Consider the following 24,206-nt stretch of genomic DNA (forward strand, 5'->3'; position numbering starts at 1 on the left):
ATTATTTAGGTATCCTAATGTTGTTCATGGGAATAAATCTACTGTAGTTAGCATCAGAGATGTATTTATTTCCAGAAAATACTTAAGGTGTAAGATGAACCACAAGCTGTGGATGTGGACACTCACCACTTAAATGGTGGCATCCTTTGGTGTGAGTATTACTGAAGATGTTAATGCCAAGATCATGGTAACGGTGTTTGGGAGAATCAGTAATCTAAACAAATGGGGTGTTTTCGTTCATCAGCCAGCAATTTTTCAACCTATTAGCATCTTATGAAGATGATCAATCAATCAATCAAGATCATCACTAAATTATATTGGAAGAAAGTTTTCTTTTATTAGAGAGAGCCATTCTTCTCAGAGATGGAACAGAAAAGCTGTTCATGAAGATTTTTCAGTTTCAGGTAGTTGCCATGCTGAAGAAGTTAACAGATCAGACTTGACCTCTGTCAAAATTCCAGCCCTAGTTCTTCAAATTGTTTCCATGACTGCTTTTTCTTACTTCATGATATAATAGCCCTGAATTAATCCCTTATTATCTCTGAAAGTTGTCTTAAAAGCATGAAGAGGCACAGAAAACTGCTTTTCCTTGACACACCTGGCAACTAGTGTGGTTTTGCATTTTAAGTGTCTTTCTGCTCTTCTTACTCTGTTCCTAGCTGATTTTCCTTACAAGTGTGTTTGAGAGTGTATATCTCTGTGTTTGAGAGTGTATATATGTACATATATACACACAAATACACATAAATATATGTAGATATATGACAATCCATACCAACCTTTTTGGGCTCTAAGATACCATATGAATGTATAAAACATCTTTTTTTTTTTTGTGCTTTTTGCAAAAAAACAAATTTGTCCTGAATTCAGAGCAAGGAATAGCAAGCAGTTCTCCCAGAAATGAGCTGTGGACATCCTTATCAGAGATCTTGTGGGTTTTTAAAGGTTATATGGGTTTGAGGGCTGCTGAATGTCACCAAGTTACTAAATACATAGAAATCCGAGCTGACACTGGCTGAACCCTGAGCAGGTGGTAGAGGGAAGTAATTAATTACATTTCTTAGTTATGTGCTCTCTCCTAGGCAGTACCTTTAATGTAGAAACAAATTAGAGCCTTTCATAGTGGTTTGAATGTACTTGTATTTAGCTGTCGCACAGTTTAAGGTGCAAATATTTGAACAAGGGAATGGGAATTTTCTTAAAATCTATTAAAATGTAAACACCTATAGAGAATTTTGTCAGGTTTAAGCCTTGCTGTTATGTTAGTTTTGGGGAGAGTTGCCAGTGGTGGCCTGAAGGTGAAACAGATGGCTACAACATATATGTTGTACCTATGTGTGGTTCTCATTAACCTCTAAATTCACCTAGGTAGAGTATATTATTCACTATCTTAAACTTTTTACCAGTATAAGGTAGAAAACAAAGAAAATAGACTACTAAATTAGGATACAGTGACTATACAAATCTAAAATTTGCTCCTGTTTTGAGAATGGTTTCAACTCACTCTTTAGAAATATTTGTTTCTGTGTATGGGGTGAAAAAATGATAAAAGTTTAATTTACAGATCAGAACAGTAGTGAGACATAAATTAAGTTGAAATAGTTACAATTACTGTGAATTTTGCTACTTAAATTAACTGGGTAGAGGAAAGATCCAGTAAAGCAGATGTTCCCACTTTGTAAAAAGAGCATTTCTAATTAATTAGAATCTGGAAAATAGTTTATTGAAAAATCCCTCCATGTTGGCTAAATCCAAGGAAGTTCTTTTTATGCATTTGAAGGGAAATATAAGCTTTTTATTTTATAGCTTTGCTAAATATTTCCATTGTACTTTGACCTTTTATTTTTTTTGATTGAGCCAAAACTCTTTTTCTAGGCTAAATTGATGTGTTTTGCCTTGTGTAAACTTCAGTTGAATACAGTGGCAGTGTTTTGAATTTTACACTTTCAGACTTCAAAGCAGCATGTCATGTGATTTTTTTATACTTACCACAAACTATGAAGCAACCAAAACTATTGATACATAATAAAACCAAGAAACTGCAGCAGATCTATGGTATCAAAGCCTCTGATGCAAGCCAGTGTATTATGATTCTGCATAATGGACAAGCTTGAGTAAAGTGGTGCCTCACAGTTGAAGTTCTTCTATTGAAAGACTTTGGAAGAACAAGGTTAAGTTAAATTGTTGAGTTTATTATCTGAACTATATTGCAGTAGTCTAAAAGGAGTTTTTCCAAACAAATGAGTTTTCATATGTGTGTAAATGTAAGAAAGCTTAGCAGATAGATACTATTTCAGAAAATCTGGAGGAGTAAGGTGATGGAAAGGATGAGAGAATTTTGATTAATCCTTTTATACACATTTTTCAGGTGAAACAGGAAATCTTAATAGAATAGAGGAGAGTAAGGTTTTTGTACGCAATATTTCTTCTGATGCTTTTCTCCTTTTCTGATCCTTTTCTCTCTTTAAAAAGGTGAAAGAATGAATTAATGTATTGGTCTAAACCAGCAGATAAATAATAAATGATCTGTGCTTGAATGCCTTCTGTACTGACAGCTGATTCCTTGTGCTAGGTATAGATAATATACCCTGACTTATATGTTTAATTGAAGTTACTGCTCCCTGTTGCCCTTTTGTGTTATGGAGCTCCTTCAGATCCACTGAAAAGACCCAACTATATAATCCATACAAATCAACCCTATAAATTCTTTTACTAGTACTTAATTAGTTAAGTAATTATTATATTACTGCTAATATAGGTGGTCAACATTGCTTTGTGTGAATAGGACAAAAGTGAAACTAATGGTGCCAGTAGCATTAAAGCAAATCAGTCATGAAATCAGTGTAATATAGGCCAGGTTCACTGCATGAGTGTGGTAATAGGCTTGACTATTGCACTTCTAAACCCCATGTGGGGGTTGTTCTCTGAAAGTGGTCTGGGATAAACTGGGATAGGAGATTTCTTTCTACTGTCTTCACTGCTCATTATGTCTTTAACATTGATCCCAAATAATTCTGCTTGATGTTAATAAATACGAGGTCATATTTGGATACTGTCATTAATCTGAGAAACAAAGCATGTTTTTCTAAGAATGAAGAAAATCAGATGTTTCAAAAATGAGCAAAGAAAGACTAGAAATAATAATCCAAAGAAAGGCAGTAGAAGTGTATTACAAAAGGTGGGTGTAATTTGCAGCATGCCTGTAGAGAAATTGCATGAGCAGAAAATCTTTTAGAGAAGTTCCAGATCTCCCCTTTGGGGGAGTTTTGGCCAGGCTTTTTGTATCTTATTGTACCTGCTTCATGAACCATTTAAGCAGCCCTGGTCTGGTTTTGTAAAATACTTATGAAGGAATCCTTTAATGTTCAAGAGGAGATTCATTGTTCATGTCTTGAACCTGAAAAATTTTGTGTTTTAAAAACTTGCATATTCAAACTTGCACTTTTGAACCTTCAGTCTGCTACCTCACCCTCAAACCTCTGAGTCTTATAGATTTAGATCATTAAATCTATAACATTATAAAAAATAATAAAAAACAATAGTTTTACTACTATTCCCAGTCAGAATTCTTAGAAGGGGTGACAGACCCTATATTCACTAACGCTAGCAGTCTTGGTTGACACTCTTTACTACTTTAATTTGGACTTCAGATATTATTTATCTAAATATGAAGAAAGATAGTGAGGTGCTGGAGTGTTTTCTAAGAGGGATCCAGTGTGCAAGTCTTACATGGAGTGGTTGAGGCAGCTGGAGGTGTTAGTCTGGAGAAAATAAAAAGGAGAAAAGGCTGGGTGTTACTGCTCTCTACAAGTACCTGAAAGGAGGTTTAGCCACGTGGGACTCAGCCTTTCAATAACAAGTGACAGGACAAGATAAGACATCCTCAAGTTAAATCAGGATGTGTTTAGATCTACTGTTAGGGCACATTTCTTCACTGGAAGGGTGGTCAAGCATTGGAACAGGCTGCACAGGGAAGTGCAATCACCACCATCCCTGGAGGTATTTGAAAGGTGTGTGTAATGTGACCCTTGGGGACATGGTGTAGTGCTGGGTTAATGGTTGGATTCAATGATCTTAGAGGTCTGTGATTCTAAATTGAAGCTTAATGTACTTAAATAATGTTCCCAGGTGCACTCCTTTGTAACGGTAGATGGTCTGAGACAGACTGTGGTTGTTTTTTATTTTGGGAATTAAAAAAACAAAGACAGAGAAAGAAGCTTGTTAGAATGCTTTAGGTTTTGCAGACTGAGGACTTCTCAGAAGCACTAAATGTGTAGAAAGTGGGCAGTGAGAGATGTGGGTGTAGGAAAAACATTTCACATAGAAACAAGTGAGCTGTTATCCAGTATTTATAATGCTGATATCATGCACTGATACATAGTTCTAGTTTTGAGTAGAGAATGTCCCCGTTGGATATAACTGAGTATTATAAATTTCATATCTAAATAATACAAATAGGATTAATTTCTAAGACCAGCATCATCCCATTTTTCAGAAGATGCAGCATTCATAAACATTTGGACCCATTCATGATGGGTGTAATGCATACTTCTGGAAACTAACATTCTTCTGGATGGTTCATGTTTAAATGAGCACTGCATTTGCCAGAGGATGATGATAGTTTCTCAGTTTACCTTTTCAGATCTAAAGTTTTCAGGACCAGGGGGTGCTGATCAGCAGCTGGCTGAATGTGTGTGCCAATTGGCCAAGAAGGCCAATGGCACCTGGCCTGTATCAGAAATAGAGCAGGGCTGTGATTGTCCCTCTGCTCTCTGCATGGGTGAGGGCACACATTGAGTATTGCATCCAGTTCTGGGCCTCTCATTGCAAGAGAGACATTGAGGTGCTGGAGTGTGTCCAGAGAAGGGCAGTGGAGCTGGTGAGGGGGCTAGAGAGATGAAGTCTTACGAGGCACTCCTCGTAAGAGGAGTGGCACACCTCATAAGGTGGGGGTACAGGAGTTGTTCAGTCAGAAGAGGAGCTGTGAAGGAGTCCTCTTCTCTAAAGCTATCTGAAATGAGATTGTAGCAAGATGGGGATCAGCCTCTTCTACCAGCCAACAGGACAAGAGGGAATGGCCTCAAATTGCACCAGGAGACACTCAGATTGGACATCAGGAGCAATTTTTTCACTGCAAGGATGGTTAAGAGGCTGCCCTGGGAGGTGGGGCAAGGTCACCATCTGTGGAAGTGTTCAAGACATGACTGGATGAGGCACTTAGTTCTATGATTTAGTTGTCACAAGGTGGTGTTTGGTTGGACTCAGTGATCTTGGAGGTCCATCCTAACCTAATGATTTTACTCATTCTGTAGTCCGTCACCAGCTGGTTTGGTCTCTGTTCTGAAGCATGCAAAGCACAGAATGCAAAAATAGCTCCTTAGCAGCAGCATGTAAAGCAGTGTTTTCCATACCAAGGTCAGGTAATTCCTTGTGTTTCCAAGCATGGTGGGAAGGAACTAGTCAAGATTGGAACATTGCTAACATGGCATTGAAAAAGCACTTCAACTAGACTGGCCATGCAAACATTCCGATCAATAGCATTCTTTTTTAATTTTCTAGATTTATTTCTGTCATGGAGAAAATACAGGTATGTTTGTTTTATAAAATTTGCACAGGTGCAAAGCTGAGAAAATTGCTTTAATTGACTTCTTTATTTTTTCTTTTTAATTCCCAATTAAAAGTAGGGATAAACAAAAGTTCATATCAATACACACCACTCAAGAATTTTAATGTTTTTGCATAGCTGAAATAACTGGAATATGGGCTCTGCAAAGCTATTTTATTTTGTTTTGTTCTAATTAATTTGAAATCTTAAGCAACTGATGCATATCACTTTTTTGTTCTTCTGAATTTGTTCCATATTCATCATCCTTTAGATATGTGGCTGTTTCCACGGTTTAGAAAGTGCTGTTATATACAATTCATAATGGGGCTCTTCATCTTTATAGATGTCATATTTAGAGTATTTTTCTTTTATGTTTGCTAGAGTGACGCCATGGCATCGTCAGGACTCTTCTTCAAAGATGGCAAAAAGCGCATTGACTACATCTTGGTCTACAAGAAATCAAGCCCACAGGTAGAAAAAAGAAGCACATTTGAGAAGAATTTGAGAGCAGAAGGGCTGATGTTAGAACGGGAGGTGAGTCCTGTAGCTTATGTGGCATAAAAAAGCCCCTTTATAATACTATCCTACTTTACTGAACTGATAAAAGATTCCAGATTACAAAAATACAAGCCTTTCCAGTCAGGCTGTTCTCATCATCTGCTTAACTGTATTAAACTAATAAGAAGAATAGTTTGATAGTGTGTGTTTAAAATGTTTTGGAGATACATGCTTGTACACAGAAGTGTAGTGCAGTACAGGGGGAAAAGTTCCAGCTTCTCATGCTTGCAGAACAGAAGCAGTTCAGTAACCCATGGTGTTGCTTTAATATATAACCTCTCAGTCTTTCAGCAGAATGCCTGATGTTAAATGTCTCACTGTTTCTCAGGGGGTTAAGGTTGTCACTATTCTAGTTCATCTGTGGCTAGTAATAGTAGTATTAATAAAAAATGAAAGAAAATGGAGCCAGGGAAACATTGCCCTGGATTTTTGCTGTCTCATGAATGACCTGCAGAATGGGTATATATTTAGTCTATTCTGATGTAAGCGCCTATTGTTCATGTGTCTTTCATCTTGATTTTTCATCTCAGTAGAATTGTAATGCATGTTGAATTTAAGCAATGAGCTTGCAAGATATAGCTCACAATATAGCATGTTGAATATTCATAAGTAGCTAACCTGACTAAAATTTGGATTTAAGGCTTTTAAGAATTGTTACAGTATGGTAGTAAAAATATCTGGTTTTGTTCCAATTTAAATAAATAGTAAGATCTTAGCTTTTGTCAGTTCAGAATTACTGACATTCAGAAACAAATGGTTTTATAAGATCTGAAATATTTTGTTTTCCACAAGTATTGTATTTTAACCACATCTTTGGAGAAAGTAAAATATTTGAGGTGGTAGTATGGAACTGTGATATGATTTATGGAATAGGTAGGTAAAACTGGAAACATCTTAAGTTTAACTGCATGTTCTTTTACCTTTACCTACCAAACCTTGCAAAGTCCGGCTTTTGGAGGCTTTAATCAGACTTAACTCAAATATCGAAATACCTAGATATAAAATCTCAAGCAAATACATCTGGGAAGAGGGTGGGGAACTGAAGTGTACACAAGAGAAGGTGAATATAGAAATCTGTAAGGCTGAAACTCTTTTTTTATGTCTAAATAAATTAGTGATGAAAAATGTGTAGAGTACTCATTGTAATTTGAACAAAAAACCATCCCAGTTCATACACATTTAAAAATTCCCAGCAGGTAACTCAATTACTGAACCATTCCCTTGAGTTACCATTTTGGCAACCTGGAGCCTTCTCTCATCTGTTCTCATGTCTCTAGCAGCTGACCACAGTTCTCCTTTAATGGGAGACACACAGAATGGCCTTCAATCTGCTTGACTAAGGTGATTTTCTTGAGATTTAAAATTAATTCCATGTAAAATTTATTCCATGTAAAAAGGTGTTGCATAAAGTCTTATGTTCATGACCACAGACCTTTCCCTACAGATGCCTTTTGTCCCACTTGTCTATACATACTACAGAGTTTGTAAGGGAAAAAGATTACTGATTTTCCTGTGTCTTGAAGAGCACTTATTTTCAGATTTGCATGCCCAATTCAGGCCTAAAATCAGAATTTGACCCTGAAGAATGCTTCTGGAAGGGGTGGTTGCTGTAGGTTTAAATTATTAATGTGTTTGCATATCACTGCTCTTTACAGCCAGCTGTTACCAACAGTGATATCATGTTTGTTAAAATTCACTGTCCATGGGAGACATTGTGCAAATACGCAGAAAGAATGAACATCAGGATGCCTTTCAGGTATTGTGGAAACTATTTTAAGAAACCTATGATTTAGTGCTTAATATTGAAAGTTCATCACTTACTGAAGTCTAAAAGTACTGCTCTGTAGCCAGGAATGCTCATATTTATTTTAGTGATGTGATAGGGAGAGAGGAGGAACAAATAATAAGTGCTGTTCTTTCCTCCTTTTTACATGTGTACTATGTGTTACTTGTTTTCAGACTTGCCTTTTACATCAGATTGAGCATATGTCTTTTAGAAAACAGTAGTTCACACATTGTTTTGGATGTTCTTGGCAGAGTTTCAGAAATTCTCCATCTGAGCTTGAGTGTCCTCCATGATTTTAGGGTTTTTCTGGAGTCTTACTGAAAGGCAGGTGAAACGACAGAAAATATCTTCCATGTCTCCAATATAACACATATTGTCACAATTTGAGTAAAATAGGTCCAGTAGCTTTCTTTAGGCCTGAACTGACTTCCTTGTCTGAATGCAAAACAAGTTTCTATCAATTTAATATTTGTTATTAATTTGTGGGACAGGTTAATATTTCCTGCAACAATACCTAGGTCTTTAAAGGAGAAAATGTGCCTTTTCAAAATGATTAATGATGCTCTTAGAGAAGAGCATATCCTGTGCATGAGTTCAAGTGGTAAGTAGGTGCTAAAGTTGTGTGACCCATGGAAAATTTCCTTGGAGCACTCCTTTCCCACTCAAACTGCCAAGTGCTCAGTCTTTTATGCTATGGGACTGTGGTCTCCTGCATTGATCCTAAGACAGAAACAGTGATTGTGAATCATCATTGCTCAAATTTTGCTCCACATACCCAGTTCTGTAGTGAGTTTTCACATCATCCCATTAAGCCTTCAAAGGCCTTTCCATAAAAAAATGTTTTCTGTAATAGTCATCTTCCATATGTTTAAAAATATTATTATAGTGCTATTTGAGTTTATCTAGTTCAAAAAAATACTTGCCAGTATATTAAATATAGAAGTGTTTATCTAAGGCTATACACACATAAATAATCAAAATTGCAATTAAAAATTATTTTTTCCTCCTCTGGATACATTACTTCACAAAATTGTGTTTTAGCAATGGTTTGAATTCTTCATAATTTTAGTTATTTCATAGATCTATAGTGCTCTCAGGACAAAAAAGGCTGGCTTTTGCAGTCCTGATTTATTTGGAAGGCATTCTAAGTCATGTTTGTTTTTTATATTATTAAATGCCATGTAAATATATTCTCTTAGTGTTTCCCCCAAAGTGTCTTTATTGCTGGACTGTTGCTTTGGCTTCTTGTCATCTAATTCATTTCAGTAAACCAAAAGTAGATGAAATACTAAATTTTGCAATTTCATCTTTTTGGTGGTTTTGTTGTACAATGAAATACATTTATTAGGGAAGAAATTTTTCCACCTCTACCTCCATAATAGAACTGTGAGAAATAGTAAATTGGTCAACATTTCAGTTATCTTTAAAAAGATTTTAATAGGAATTTAAATGAAATTGCAGTCTAGAACTTGTGTGACTATTTTAGTATATTTCTTGAATTTCTGTACCTTTTAAAACAGAAAACTCAACACAATTCTGTTGCAAACACAAGCTGGATGTAGCAGAATTGAGGAATGGTCTGCCCTGCTTTGCCAGCAGCCTTTCTAAAGTGTCCCTACAGGAGATCAGCAGTTTTTCATGATACCTTCCTTCTCTCTTTTTAGAAGGCTGTGCTTTAGAAACTTGCTGAGACAGAGTTCAAGTCTTCATCTTTGTTCATATTTGCCCAGATGGCTTTTTCACGGATGCAGAAATGTAAACCTGCACTCCTGTAACAGCATCCTGTGACTGCACATTTTATAATTTAATTACATATTCTGTTAAGAACAATTGTGTTTGAAGTGTTGAACTTGCCTTTTTTAATGAAATGTTTCCTACCTGGATGGTGTATATTGTTTTCCTGAGGTAACCATTCAATGGACAAAGGAACCTCAAATGCTGCAGTTCTCCCGCAATTAGTGATGACTCAGTGAACTAGAGCATCTTCCTCCCAAAAAGTTTTAGGTCATCCTTAAGTAGATTTAAGTAGGCCTAAGGGGAAAAGAGAGTTGGAGTTGATGATCTTTGTGCATCCCTTCTTACTTGAGGTATTCTGTAATTCTGAAAAGCAAGTTATTTCTCATTGGCTTTATCTGTTTCATCAGTGGTTTCTGACTGGTGCTAGTACAAAGTTAAAGATGACAGATAACCTTCCCTGCAGTACTCTAGTGCAGTATACCTGTTTGCTCTTGCACAGTCTTGCAAAATTTTGACTTTTAGTTATGGTCACTCAAATATACCATATGTCAATATCATATATGAATAACACGTGAAGAATTCAATTCAAACTTTTTCGTTTCATTTTGCTCAATCCAGGAATCTAAACAAAATCAACACAATCAAGAATTATTATCACACAGGGTACTTCTGTCTGTTTCTGAAAAGTAAAAATACTTTGGAGATTCACCCATACCCCAGAGCTGTTTTAGCAAGGCATTATACCAAAATGTGCTGGCAGATATATAATATGTATCATATATGTAATATAGATGGAATCTCAGTGTCTCAATTGCAGAATGAAATTTTTCTAAAATTTCAATGGACAGTGTGTAGTAATCATTACTGTCTTGTATATATGGCTGACTTTGCAATGCTGCTTTATTTGGAAGCACATGTACATGGTTTCAAACAGGGTAAGCATCAAAGCTAGGGCATGACTGAATTACAATTTTTAAACTTTTGTAGGTATTTTTGTTAAGTATATGGTCTGTCAGTGGAAATACAACTACTATGTGTTTCTAGAACTGAGGCAAAGCTTTAATTTTGTCTACAAGTATCTTGCAACACATAATTATTATTTTTTGTAGTTAATAAGTTATTTGTAACAGCTGAACTCCATCTGGGCAAAACAGCTGAGGGTAAATAAGGGTTTTGTTAAAAAAAAGTCTGAAAACCCTTTAGTACCCTTCATTGCTTCATTTACAATGCTGCCTAGCAGTACCAAGTGTCAGGCTACCAACAGTCTGCAGATTGGTAGATACATAATATTCAGGTGGCCACGTATTTTCCAGGCAAGGAGCCTTTCACCCTCCTTTTAAGGTATTAATTTCAGTGGATCTTCAATGTAAGTAATGTAGTTTAATAAATCTCACATACTGCCCAGGTGTGCAGTTGCAGATCTTCCTAACTCCTGAGGAATCTGCAATATCGAGGCTTTTGTGTGGTTGAAATGTGATGTGAAATTAAAGGAGGAGGCCAGAAAAAAAGCCTGAAAGCCTGAAACTAGATGTGGGAAATACAACCATGTAGCAAATATGTCTCCATTTGGTTTCAAAATAACTGTTCTCAGAAGACTCTACTGGGAATTTCTGGTCTTGTTTCTCTAATTGGTGAAGAGTGCAGAGAAAAGAACTGTTAAGTGACTTACTGATTGGTTATCATTATTGTCAGTAGCTGCAAATCCAAAATGCTATTTTAGAACAAACTTGAAAAAAGTGGAACTATGTTATTGTAATGACTTATTCTATTTCACTTTCCTTTTTAAAGTGTTTTTTCATGTTTTGGTCTATGAAAATGCAGGTTTTTAAATGTCTAGCATTCTTTTTTAACATATATGTCCCTTTCAACTGTCTCCTACGTGATTAATCTCAGCTGATTTTTTTGCTGTTCTTTCAGGAAAAAATGTTATTACACTGACTGGAGGAGCAAAACCATGGGCAGGTTGGTGGGTGATGTGTAGCTTCTAATTTTGTCAGTCAGTCACCCTGCTAAAGAAAACCCATTCGCAGTTGTAAATTTATCCATGAAACTTGGAAAATTAGATTATTTTCCCGAAAACTCAAAATATGTCAGCTCAAAGTGCTAAAATATTCATCTGCAACAAGGTGCAGTTCTTTAAAGCTTTGCCAGTTGGCATTTTAGAAATGTAAAAATGTTTATGCCAGGGAAACAAACAAAAAAGAGACCTTATCTTTGCAGCAAGGATTTAATACTGGATCTCTCTCTGCCCTTATATCTGCTGACACCAAGGCATACCTCTTTAGCATCAAGCATGCTTTTGAGTGTGTGTCTCAGATTCTGGCAGTCAGCTACTTCCTTAGATATGCAAACAGACTTTTTCTGCTGTGTGTCCTCGTGATCAGGAACAAATTAATGCTGTGTGCTGAAGGCTGCTTTGAATTTTTGTTTGCTAGCTGAGAGAGTAACTTGCAAAACTCAGCTTGTAGCTAGCTGCTGCTGCTGTTGGTGTTTTTGTCAGCCAGAAGGAGCGTACAAGAGGCTATAGGGGCAGGGCAAAGGAGCCTGGGAGTGCTAGGGAGTGAGAATGGGGGACACTGAGGTGTAGTTGCTCCCCATCACTTGAATCAGAAATAATTATGTCTTGTAAATCCTAATCCCCAGCAGAAAAGATACCTGGAAATATTTCATGTGAGGGAAATCGCCTGAAAGAGTTCCCCATCACAGGTTTTCTTGAGATGGGTCTTGAGATGAGCTCACTTTTGATTTAAGTTCTCTTATTGTCACTTTAGATGGTAAAGAGCTCTCATTTCTCTGGAGCAATTTAGGGAGTCTCACGATAAGTTTCCAGGACGATCAGCTAACAACAGCAGAATGTTGAATGGTAAAGTGAGAGAACTTGAAACATATGAGCTGATAACATATGTTGAAGTAAACCAATTTATAACATAGATTTACAACTGCGTTTTGTCCTCTTCCCAGTTCCCATGCTTGCTCCATCTTAGCATGCATTATGAAAAATCTAAGTGAAATGCTTGCAATAAAGGCAGAATCAACAAGCTTTACTTCAGAATTGTCTTGTTTCATCTATAATCCGTCTGGTGGGTCCTGGATATTACATAAATTTTGTTTTCCTTATTTAGAAGGACAGATGTCTGAAAGATGCAACTGAAGTTGCACAGTACCTGTGAATTGACTAATGAGTAATTTCCATGCCAGATTGATTTTGTGTTTGAGATAAATGCTTTTACTTGTGATTTACTTTGTGAGAATTTGGGTATAAATATTTTTATGTGTATATTTTCTGGCACTTTATATAATTCAGTGCACAGAGAATTGTGTGAAACAAAAGAAATATAGAAAGAAGCTATATTTAGAGTTGAAAGCTAACTCTAAAATTGCTGACATACACATCACATGCATACTTTTATTTCTACAACTGTCATTGTTACCTTGCATCTTGCAACTTTTCAAACTTTACCTTTTAATTTAATCTCTTGTTAAAATTTCTAAGTTAGAGTCTATAAGAGCTACAGTGAAGAAGTGTATTAAAATTCTTTTATATCAAAATATCAAGTTTATAAAGTTTCTATGATTTAAGAATACAAAGAATTCTAGTATAATTGTAGTATATTAGACCTGCTGTAACCTGGACCCTTCTCTAACTTTATTGACAGAGTTATATGATAGGTAGATGTGTATCTATAAATGTTCTTTAAAAGATCTGCAAAAGATTATTAGGTGCATTAATGAAAAGACAAGAAAAATGTAATACTTAATTTCCTTTATGTGGTATCTATGTGGTCTGTTTATTTACACACCTTCAAAAAGCCCTTGACATTGTGTTTAATTCTATGAAGCTTGATTTCTATCCACAGAATCCCACTATAGAAATAAATCTATCATATTCATTATGAGCAATATTTGGAAAGACTTGTTCTTCTCAAAGGAAAGAAATATACCTATAAATAGGGTTGGTATCAAAAATTGTCTGAGCTCTCAGATTGAAGACTGACTAATCTAGTAAAACTGTCTTGTAATTGCAACACTGGACCTGCTGATTTCATGCTGGTAAAGGATGGCTTCAAGGAAAAGAAAATGAAAATATAGTTGTCTTAGTCTGCAGCTGCACTCTGCCCACTGAAATGTTAAAATCACTTAATACTTCTAAAAATAGAGAACCAAAAATGACTTTGTTCAGCACCTGACCCACAGTAAGTTTGCTTTGCAAGAGGACTTAAAATCTTTGGGATTTCAGTCTGCACACTAAAGTGAAATTGTTGATATCATTCCAGTAAACAAAGGTATGATTATTTTTTTGGTAGTGATGATTGTGTCTGTATGTTGAATCTGTCAACCCTAACATGTTTCCCATTACATGGAAATACACTGTGCCCAGGTAACTTGGTGGCATGTAGCTGACACTTGTGGCCAGTCTCGAGAGACACAAACACCAAGCAAACTGCTGGGTGATGATTGCTGTCAAAGCTGCCTAACATGACTGCTGAAGCTGCTTAATTCTGGTATCTCATTCCATGAGTTTGATCAGATAATGCTAAAATCGTCTATATACTGTGTTTCTTTGCATTGCAGTCTGTTGAGTAAGCATAATCTGCAAGGATTTTTGGGTGAGCTTGTTGTGCAAAAAAAGACTAACCACCAAATCAGATCGGTAAAACTGAGAATGGGAGTTGAGCGAAGCTGAAATTACAAGTGTCTTCATAAAATATTAAATTGTATAGCTAAGAATGAAATGCACATGCAGTTCAGAGTGCTGTCCCTTGGTCTGAGGTGTTCCTGTAGCACCAGCTGGAGTGGTTTCAGTAAAAGCATACCTGAATCAGTATCCCATAACATTGCAGCACCATTCCCAGTGGGACATTTTTTATCTCCTTGCCTGAACTACTGACTTCCCCAGAGCAGCTCTCTCTGCTTTTACTGTAGCTAAATAGGATACATTGAGCAGATTAAGTCAGGAATCTGTTTAAACTGCTACTTTAAACCTAGAAAGTCATTCTGAGTAAAAATGCTAATACTTAGTCCTATGATTTAGGGAAAAATCTGTATTTAAAGGCAAGCTCCATGAAAATACTGTTTCTTCTTCAACAGTAAAATAACATAAGAAAAATGTCTCTCTTGGATAATTTTTATACATTCTCCGTTGCAATATTCTATGCTATCTAGTACTAAAGGCATTATATTTTTTCTCAGAAGAGAAACTGCAAATGTAATGGGGACACAAGCATTAATTTATTCCAATGCTGCTTTTCATGTTAAAAGAAGCAGTCGTGAATTTTAAACAAGAGCTGTCTTTTTTTAACATAATATTTATCAAATTTTTTTTTAGATTTTTGTATGGGAGAAGTGATCAAGGCTTTTCCCATAACCAGTTTTAAAGTACTTTCATAATGAAAAAATCTGAAACTAGATGCACTGTTTTTCTCTCTTCCTGATGCATCTGCATATTTTCCTCATTAAAAAAGAATTCTGGATTCTGACTAAAAAGTCAGTAAGCGTACAACAGAAAAAAAGGGCTCAAGAGAGTAAAGGAGAAAATGCATTTATATCAACTATACTAAGAGAGCTTCTGCTGGAACTAATAACGATAATCAACTCACTGAGGTATTATTAAGGAGACACTAAGAATCCACCAGCCTCTGAACTGTGTTCTGTGTTCCAATTTCATGAACATATGATGTTCTTTGGCTTACAGTGCTTGGTGTTGAACACAAGTGGTGTCCCTCAAGTGCAGTATCAGTTACAACAGAATGTGCACCAATATCTTGCAATATATAGCAAGAAGATGTTTTGAGAATTTTAAATGTAACTCTAAAATCCTTCTCCCACATTTGGCTGAAATTTTTATCTGATACTGTGCGAAGTGGGGGTTTTCTGGTTTTGTTGATGTTGATAATAAGAAGTATTTTCATAAGGGTTACTCTGTTGCATGAGAGCAATTTACCACATCATCACTTATAGTCTTTACTAGGAACATTATGAAAATAGCTGCATTCACATTATGAAATATAAATAACATTATGAAATGTAACTTTTTATTATGGGCATTATGAAATGTATAGCTGTGCTTCTGCGTAGCCCAGGCAATGAGGTATTCACCTCAGAGAAAAGAATTTGTTGCTTAGCTTTACACTTCTTGTGGATGTAAAATATATATGCTTTATATATCATGCATACATATTCATTGAGTAGAACCTGAATTCCACCACAAAAAAAAATACTATTTGGGGAATGTTTTTCTCAAATTTAGACTTTCTCTGAATCTCTGATGTGCTTATTGTGTCATGATATAGCACATTTAATTTGAAGTCAATTCCTTAAATAACCATGTTGCATTGCAATTGAATATGAAAAGGTATAGGTGAGCAAGGAGGGCAAAATTCAAGTGAGCATTTGCTCACTTAAAAAATTAACTGCACTTGACTGGATTTACACATGTATGAATGATGTCCTGAGACATCATTTCGGCAACATGCCAGTAGAGAAAAAAAAACATTTATGTTGCCAGTATGTAATTTAATTGAAGATACAGCATTGATGTTCTGTTTGTGTTCTGTAGTATCAATTTTTAAGAATCTGGAGGAAGCCATATTTAGGGGTTTTCTTGCCTAAATAGTGTAACATATCCTTTATTTTTTTTATTTGATATTTAGGTATACTGTTTCATAAGGCAATATCAGCTCTTGGATTTTTAAGAAAATTTTGCAGGGGAAATCTTTGTTGCAATCAGAAAACCATAATCTGATCCTTAGCACTCTCAAATATACTTAAAAATTTTATTCATTTTAGTGTCCACATTGCCAGCAAGAGAGTGGGGAGGAGTTTCACTTGCTTTGTTCAGTGCAGCTAGGTATGTTCTCGGCTAAAGCATAAGCATCTACAGTTCTGCCAGATGAATTACCTTGGAAAATTAATTTCTGCAGACTCAATACCACAGTCCCATTTTGAGCCACAATCCCACTAATTTTAGGATGAGTTTTACTCAAGTAAAGTGTTCAAGATGGATTGCAAATAAATATTGTTCATTTTGCTTTTTGACTCTTTATTTTCTGTTGCTTACTTACGTGGAAGTTTCCTGCTTTCATTTAATTTCATTTCTAGAACGATGTCAATAAATATGCAGTGCTGCTGGTAGAAATGACGAGGAAATGAGAGCGTGTCAACCTGACTTCTTCTTGTCTCAGTTTGCAGAGGAACATCAGAGAGCTGAAAAGCTGGCTGCCCAGAAATCCCATGAAGCTGGATAAGGAGGCCCTGCCTGATCTGGAGGAGACAGATTGCTACACAGCCCCCTTCAGCCGTGCGCGCATCCACCAGTGAGTGCTGGGGTGGGCAGGCAGCGCCACGCACCACAAGGGTTTCTGTTCCTCACTTCTGAGCAAGGGCCAGAGAGGGAGCTGCTGACAGATGGTCACGGGCAGTACCAAGTATCGTATTTCTCTTCAAGTGAAAATCTGCTCTTTGTCACTTGCTACTTGATGGTCACTCAGTAACATCATCTGAAATGTGATGGGAAGATGAATGTTGCCATTTTAGTTTAGAAGTTTTTGGTTTTTTGTTCCCTTACATTACAAAATGCAAACACTTGCTCAAGTTTTCTGTGCTTATTACTTGCTTTACATAGGCAAAAACCTGTTGAGATTTGGAACACCAGAAGCAAGCTAAGACCAGTGATGATTTTCTTTTTCTCTCTTACCAGATCTGCATTTAAAAAGATCTATTGCCTCTGAAAATACAAATATATATACAACAAAACTATGTGTTCAAATCAGCATGTTGACAATGCTGTATTTAAAATGTGATATATTTTTTTTCAGTACCTATAAAGTTAGGCTTTAAAATTCTGTTTCTTAATTTAAAGTTATTTTGTGATAACTGTTTTAGAACAGAAAAGTTAATTTCAAGTAGAAATATGAATTAGGATAAACAGGACTTTCCACTCAGTAAAGAACCTAAATGGTAGTGAACTGACTTTACCCCAGAAAAACAGAGTAAGTGCATTATAGTCTCAATTTTTTTTTCCCAGTAATTTACTATACTGCACTGGATCAATCCCCTGGTTTTGGTGTTTTTTCCTCAATCAGCTAGCTGATGTAATGAACTGTAGTAGCACCACTTTTGGCACAGCTGAGCAGGAAGAAACCCCTGCATATCAGATTTCTCGTGTCCAGAATGGAACCATCTGGCCAAGGCTGCTTTACTTGGCTCCATCCTGGGATCCTTTAAGGGAAAATGGTTGTGGAGTCGCTTCCCAAGCCTCTAGTGCGTGGATTTTTTTTTTAATAGTAATTTTGGTGGTTCCATTGCACAGACAACTGTCAACTCATAATTAATTTGAATTTAAGGCCACCACTGTTACTGAAGATCTTTATTTAATTAATTATATCCAGAACAGTAATTAACTAGATAGGAGGACATTTTTGGTTCAATTTGTGATAAGGATAACTTCATTGCAGCTGCTGTAACTTTGTATAACCTTATGTCTAAGGAATGTAAACATCCACTAAATCATTGTAAAAAGAAAACACTTGAACAGCTATGTTTCAACCTGTGTGCATTGTTATGAATATTAAGACATTCATTATTTTAATAGTTTTACGATAAACAACAAAGACAGCTTCTTCAGCAATTCCACAAGAAGTAGAATTGTGCATCATGTGCTACAGAGAACGAAGTATGAAGATGGAAAATCCAAAATGGGTAAGAATGTTGTATTTTTTACCTAAGCCAAAGCTATAAAATTGTTCATCTTTAATTGCCTGGAGAAATACCATTTGAATAAACTCAATTAATTTTTTCCTATTCTTGAAATCTTTTCTTTCACACAGTAACAGAATTGAAACAATGTCCCATCATTTTCTACCTAAATATCTCTGTGAAAATTTGCAGTATTTTTCACTTAATTACTCATTCATTAAAATAAATTGGAGAGATTATTGTAACTTTACATTATTGAGAGCCGCAGTAAGGGTTACATATACCTCAGAAAGCTGGCAATGTTTTCAAGGACTGATCCTGCTATTTCAGCTACTGTCCATCAGTTTCAGTCCAGTAGAATCAATGTGTGCTACACTTAATTTATTTGAGGTGTCTGTGTAGCTCAGAGACAGCTGATCTAAGACTGAATTTGCTTTATATCAACACTCATAATACAGTGTTAGTTTTTAGAAGGTCTAACTACCTATTTTCATTTTGAATGACCAGGGAATGTATGCATGATTTTCTATATTTTCTGCAGGAATTAAATTAAAGATTTAATATTCAGAGACTTGGATGATTTCAATTACAGAAAACTGTTACTCGAGTTTCTGAACAAAAGCAGTAGTAAGAAAAACAGGAAGAATAAGTGTTCATATTTAGCACCTTTGAAGTTGATGATGGGAAATTTCATTATAAGATTAGTTTAGTATAATTTCTATATTTGAAGAGACAAATCTGTATTCCACCATATGTACCTGTTTCTTGGGGAAACTTTTGGCTACAGATTTGCTCTTAAAAGCTATTGAATCTTTTTGTTGTACCTATCAATGGTTATTTATTTTTTTGATTTTTATAATGTGCTGGGCTAGTACAACAAATCTGGTTTTAGGATGGCTCTAGGAACGGATCCAAAATGCAGTAGTCAGTCTGGCACAGGGCACTGCTCTGATATGAAATTGTCAGCTGGCTTATATTTAAAAATACCAGGTTTTAGCTGGTAGCTAAATAGCTACCTAATAGCTTTTAACCCTGCAAGGGTCTCACTACCTCAAGGATTATCTATCCATACCACTTTGTATATCAGATCATCTGGTTACCCATAAAATCTGAATTATATGCTCTGAGGAATACGGTGTGAATGTAACTATTTTCTCACAATCAATCTGGTACAAGCACTCAGCCCTGAGAGAAGGTTTTCAGGCTTTGGTGCTTTGGCAAGTGGCTCTCTAGTTTGACAGAGCCAGAAATCTGAAAGCATCAGCAGTACCTGCTGAAGTAGTTGGTGGGTTTATTGATTGTCATTATTGTCATTCAGCAGCATTCTTATCATTTAACACTAAGTTATGTTCTCCAAATGTGACTTGAAAAATGTGTATGAAAAATTTATTTCAGAGCTAATGCTTTTTTGGTTTTTTTTAGGTATTAATAGGTTACTAAATAATGGCACATATGAAGCAGCATTTCCACCACATGAGGTAACCTGGTTAATTTGATTTTTAGTTTCATATTTAGATTATAGCTTCCACTAGTGCTTACTTTAATTCTGTCCTGCAAACTTTTAATTTCATATTGTAATTTGTTGATGCCTCTTTTATTTATAGCTTTTACTTTGATATTGGCTTTTAAAATTTTCTGTATTTGGATAATTTGGATATTTTAGTGACATCCTGGAACATTTTCTGGTTTGATTAGGATATAATTATTTTCTGATTTTTATGAGCTGCACCATTGCCTGTTGAGTTCTTAAGCAGAGTATCAGTTGTTCCAAATTGTTCCAGTTAGTTTTATTAAATTATTTTTGCTTGCCACCTACAAAAGGATTTGTTTTTCTAATAGCTTGGCCAGTTGATCACGGTTAGGGAGACTGCTTAATTATTTTCTGTTTAGTATTTTCAGGATAGTTCTGGATAATTTCTAATATGCACTGAGACTGACTATTATTTAGATATGGTTCTCAAAAAGACTATTCAGGCTGTTGAAGGAGCTGGATTTGGTTTTTATTGTTTTACTTATGTTTCCCTCTTAAGCGTCTGCAGATGTCCGTTGGGGAAGTCTTCATAATATGAAAAACAGAGGAGTTGTGGAATCCTCAAGATCTTTCCCCCTCAGGGAAATCCCCAGGGCTCTCCCCTGGAGAGACTTAGCATAGAGTCTCTCTGCACCTGGGTGGACAGAAAAGACTTCCCCGTGGAGTCTTGCACAACACTGATCCCCATTTCCCCATTTGTCCCAACTTTCCCTGGTTTCTCCTTTCCCTGTTTCCTCACTGGTTGGGGTATCCCTATGGCCAGCCCCTTCTTCCCTTGGTACCACCCCCATAGGCCCTCCCATAAAAGCCTTGTGCAGAGCACATGGTTGGTCTTTTGTCCCTTGTTCCCCTTCAGTGTGCTGAAATAATCCTGGCTGGAACTGACCCTACAGAAGGCCCTCTTGCCTCTCTTGCTGAGCCAGCTGTGGTGACTGTGATGTGTGGACTTAGCTGCCTTGCCTGAATGCTCACCCAAGTGGCTTTTCCACAGGAGATGCTGTTTGGGAAATGAGATAGAGGTAGCAGCAACCACCATCTAAACCCCATGCTGCTACACTTGACAATGCTTTTTCCAGTAGTGTAAAACTCTACTGAAGACTGGAAACCCACAAAATGAACTAAAAACCTATGTTTGACTTAAGAGGGTTTTGAGAAAACCCTCTTATGTTGAAAAGAAGAAGCAAGCCACACATCTTCAGTCTTTGAGATGCTCTCAGGTGTCACAGATGTCTTTCTGAAAAATCCTTTCACTAGGATCTTTTCTCCTGAGAAGCTGGGAAGCTTCAGCTTCTCCCTGTTTTGCTGCTTTGGAATGTGATTAGGAGAATTGTTTTACCCAGCATGTGAATTGCTTTTACTTGATGACCAATGACAGCCAGCTGTGTCGAGGCTGTGAGCAGTCACAAGATTTTATTATTCATTGCTTCCTTTGTAACCTTCTGAGGTCTCCTCTCTCCTTCTTTAGTATAGTTTTAATATATCATTTTCTTTTAATATATATCATAAAATAATAAATCAGCCTTCTGAAATATGGAGTCAAGATTGTCATCTCTTCCCTTGTCGGGATTGTCTGCAAATTCCACACTTAGGAACATGGTGGTTACAGCTCTGAACTCTGGGTGTTTTAGCTGAATATTGTGACTTGGTTTCATGTTTCAAAGACTTTACAAATGGCTGAGAGTAATTTTTTAATTTTTAAATACTTTAGTTTTAATAATTAATTCCTAGGAATACAGAGAAGGAGTATTTTTAGATAAATAATGTAACATCATTGTTAATGCTTCAGCTGTGCTTTACTGACTTCAGGGAAAAGCTGGCTGGACTACCATAAAAGCCTGTGAAGCTTTCTCTAGCATCAAAGCCGTGCTGTCATATCCATTTTACATGTTCCTTTGTTATGGCATAAGCTACTGTTTCCACATCTCAGTTAAAATTAGTGAAATCATAGTTTTAAGCCACTCTTACCTTAATTGCTCCTTGACTGATGCTAAGGACTAGTGGTGGAACACTCAATTAATTTTTTTTTTCTTTCCCACATGAACAAATAAGAGTGAAAATTCCATCCCAGTGGGAATGCTGAGTTTAACTCTTTTATGGGTAACAGTGCAGAAAGAATCAGGAAAAAAAAATGAAAATATGTAATTCTGGGTAATGCTTTGAAGTAATTTATCCAGCCTGCTGTGAGAATAAGTTGATGTGCTCTTCCTGGATGTTCCTAGGTGCTGCAAAGGTCACACTCAGTGTTGGCATCTTTGATATGCTACTGTGCTGACTGTAAGGAGAAAGGAGTGGACTTGGACTTTTTGCTATGTTTAGCTTTGTTTTTAACTCATTCTTAAGTCAAAGAACCAGCAGATTGCAACAAGTTGATGGTGTTCTTTGAACTTTGAGGAGTGCTCAAGATTTCAAATCTGATAAAAATCTAAATGCCTTAGTTACCTGCATCTACCAGGGTCAAGAATCTGTCTGATCACTGAGGTGGGTGCTGGAGAACTCTGCTCTCCTTATAAGAATTACTTGGCTCACTTGCAGTCAACAATTGATGAAATCTTTTCTTTACCATTGCTGAGTGATGGAAGTTGTTTGGAGAAAAAGTTCAACTAAGGGATATATCCTGCTTCAGAATTGGAGCAAAATTACAAATGCAAGAGTTCTGCTCAAGATGATTCTAGCAAATGTGTGTGATACCCTTTGACTGCCAAGCATGAGGCTATTCTTTTAGTCTGTTTGGTGGTCTATAAATGTCAGACATGGCCTGGAAGGACTCCTTTTGGATCAGACTGACTGTTTTGCTTTTAATGCTTCAAGAGTCCTACGTAGCTTCAAAATAATGCCAATTCTGTTTCCTTCATCTTAGAAAGTATGTACCACAGAAAGAATATATTTTTCTATACCTTCAACAGTAGTGAAAGAAAGTGATAGAAAAAATCTAGGAGAAGAGAGCTGACATACTAGAAATTTTTAAAATTTTCTAGAAGGAATAAAAATATACCACAAGCATTTCTTGAAATATTTAAATAGGCAAAAGCATACAAGTAGGCATCTATTAGTGAAATAAAACCAGTGCTGAGTACTTCTTTAAAGTCTTGTATTACTATGTTTCAGTATTAATTATTAGAGAAACAGACCATTTCAGAAGTGTATGTAACCCTGCCTCTTATGTCAGGCTTGCCTTAGCTCCTGATGACATGTTCCAGATGTGCCCAGAATAAGAGACCTATTTATTAAATATAAAGAACATTTCTATTAAAACTATAATAAAAATCATCTAAGAAAGGTATACATTTGCCATAGTGCCTGATAATGTACTTACATTTCTTTGTGGTTTTTTTTCAGGGAAGCCACAAAAGCAGGCATCCCATCAAAACACACGGAGCACAGAATCACAGACACCTCTTGTATGAGCGCTGGGCACGGTGGGGAATGTGGTACAAATATCAACCTCTTGATTTAATCAGGTATTAGTACTTGGAAGATTTTCTCTGGTACAAAAAGCCTGGCAACAGTGTGCCAACTATATTCATCAATTCCTTATGCTTTCCTATAACATTTAGATGCTCTCTATTATTGGGTAGGCTGGAGTTCTCAAAGTTGCTTATTTTGCGTGGTCTTTTGTAGATTAATTCCAAATGAGTCTGCCTAAAGAACATGTACTTCCAACTGCTCAACAATTTGCAGTGTGAAACTTAAAATACAAACCCGTAATGTGGTCTGCTGATGAGAGACACTTGGCCCTTGTGAGAGCACCTTTGAAAGCAGACTCTTATCCACATGGACAGTCAGAGTGACCACATGCAGAGGACTTAAAATACAATCCAATTTTAACCTTTCCATGTGGGTTTAAATAACTCTTATTTATGTCTTAGACTTAGTGTCATAGGTTACCAAATGTAAAATAGAGAAATACATATAATTTAAGTTAAATAATGATGATGTTTGGGTTTCACAGTTTTCTCCTCTGACATTGAATACCAGAAATTCATTTTCCTTGCTCTAAGTTTTTATTCCTGATCTGAGTCATAACTGGTTATTGGTGGAGCTAAGCATGTGCCATGGGGCAATTTTATGCTGTTTCATCCTTGATTGACTTTCTGATCACTGCTATTTGATCTGTTCTGGCAATTGATACCCAAGTTTTGAAGAATTAAAGTTCAGTCTTCAGCTTGTGTTTTCAGAGCATTCTTTTCACTAATAGTAGTTGGAATATGTCATATTATCTATGTATGATTATCTATCATAATTTTTTTTTAATTGAATACTTAGGTCATACTAACTTACCTTATCCCTTTCCAGAT

At 36.2% G+C, this 24,206-nt stretch overlaps 1 protein-coding gene across 1 annotated transcript in view; it reads left to right on the top strand.

Annotated features, from left to right (window-relative positions):
- The window catches only part of ANO3 (anoctamin 3), a 90,370-nt gene that overhangs the window by 31,022 nt on the left and 35,142 nt on the right, over positions 1-24,206 (top strand). Inside the window, 7 exon segments of the mRNA XM_036383753.1 lie at positions 5,987-6,139; positions 7,819-7,919; positions 11,604-11,648; positions 16,868-16,999; positions 18,277-18,383; positions 19,803-19,858; positions 23,248-23,369. Of these exon segments, the coding sequence (XP_036239646.1) occupies positions 5,987-6,139; positions 7,819-7,919; positions 11,604-11,648; positions 16,868-16,999; positions 18,277-18,383; positions 19,803-19,858; positions 23,248-23,369 (716 nt within the window).

The sequence above is a fragment of the Molothrus ater genome, chromosome 6 (assembly GCF_012460135.2).
Source record: "Molothrus ater isolate BHLD 08-10-18 breed brown headed cowbird chromosome 6, BPBGC_Mater_1.1, whole genome shotgun sequence".
Classification (NCBI taxonomy): domain Eukaryota; kingdom Metazoa; phylum Chordata; class Aves; order Passeriformes; family Icteridae; genus Molothrus; species Molothrus ater.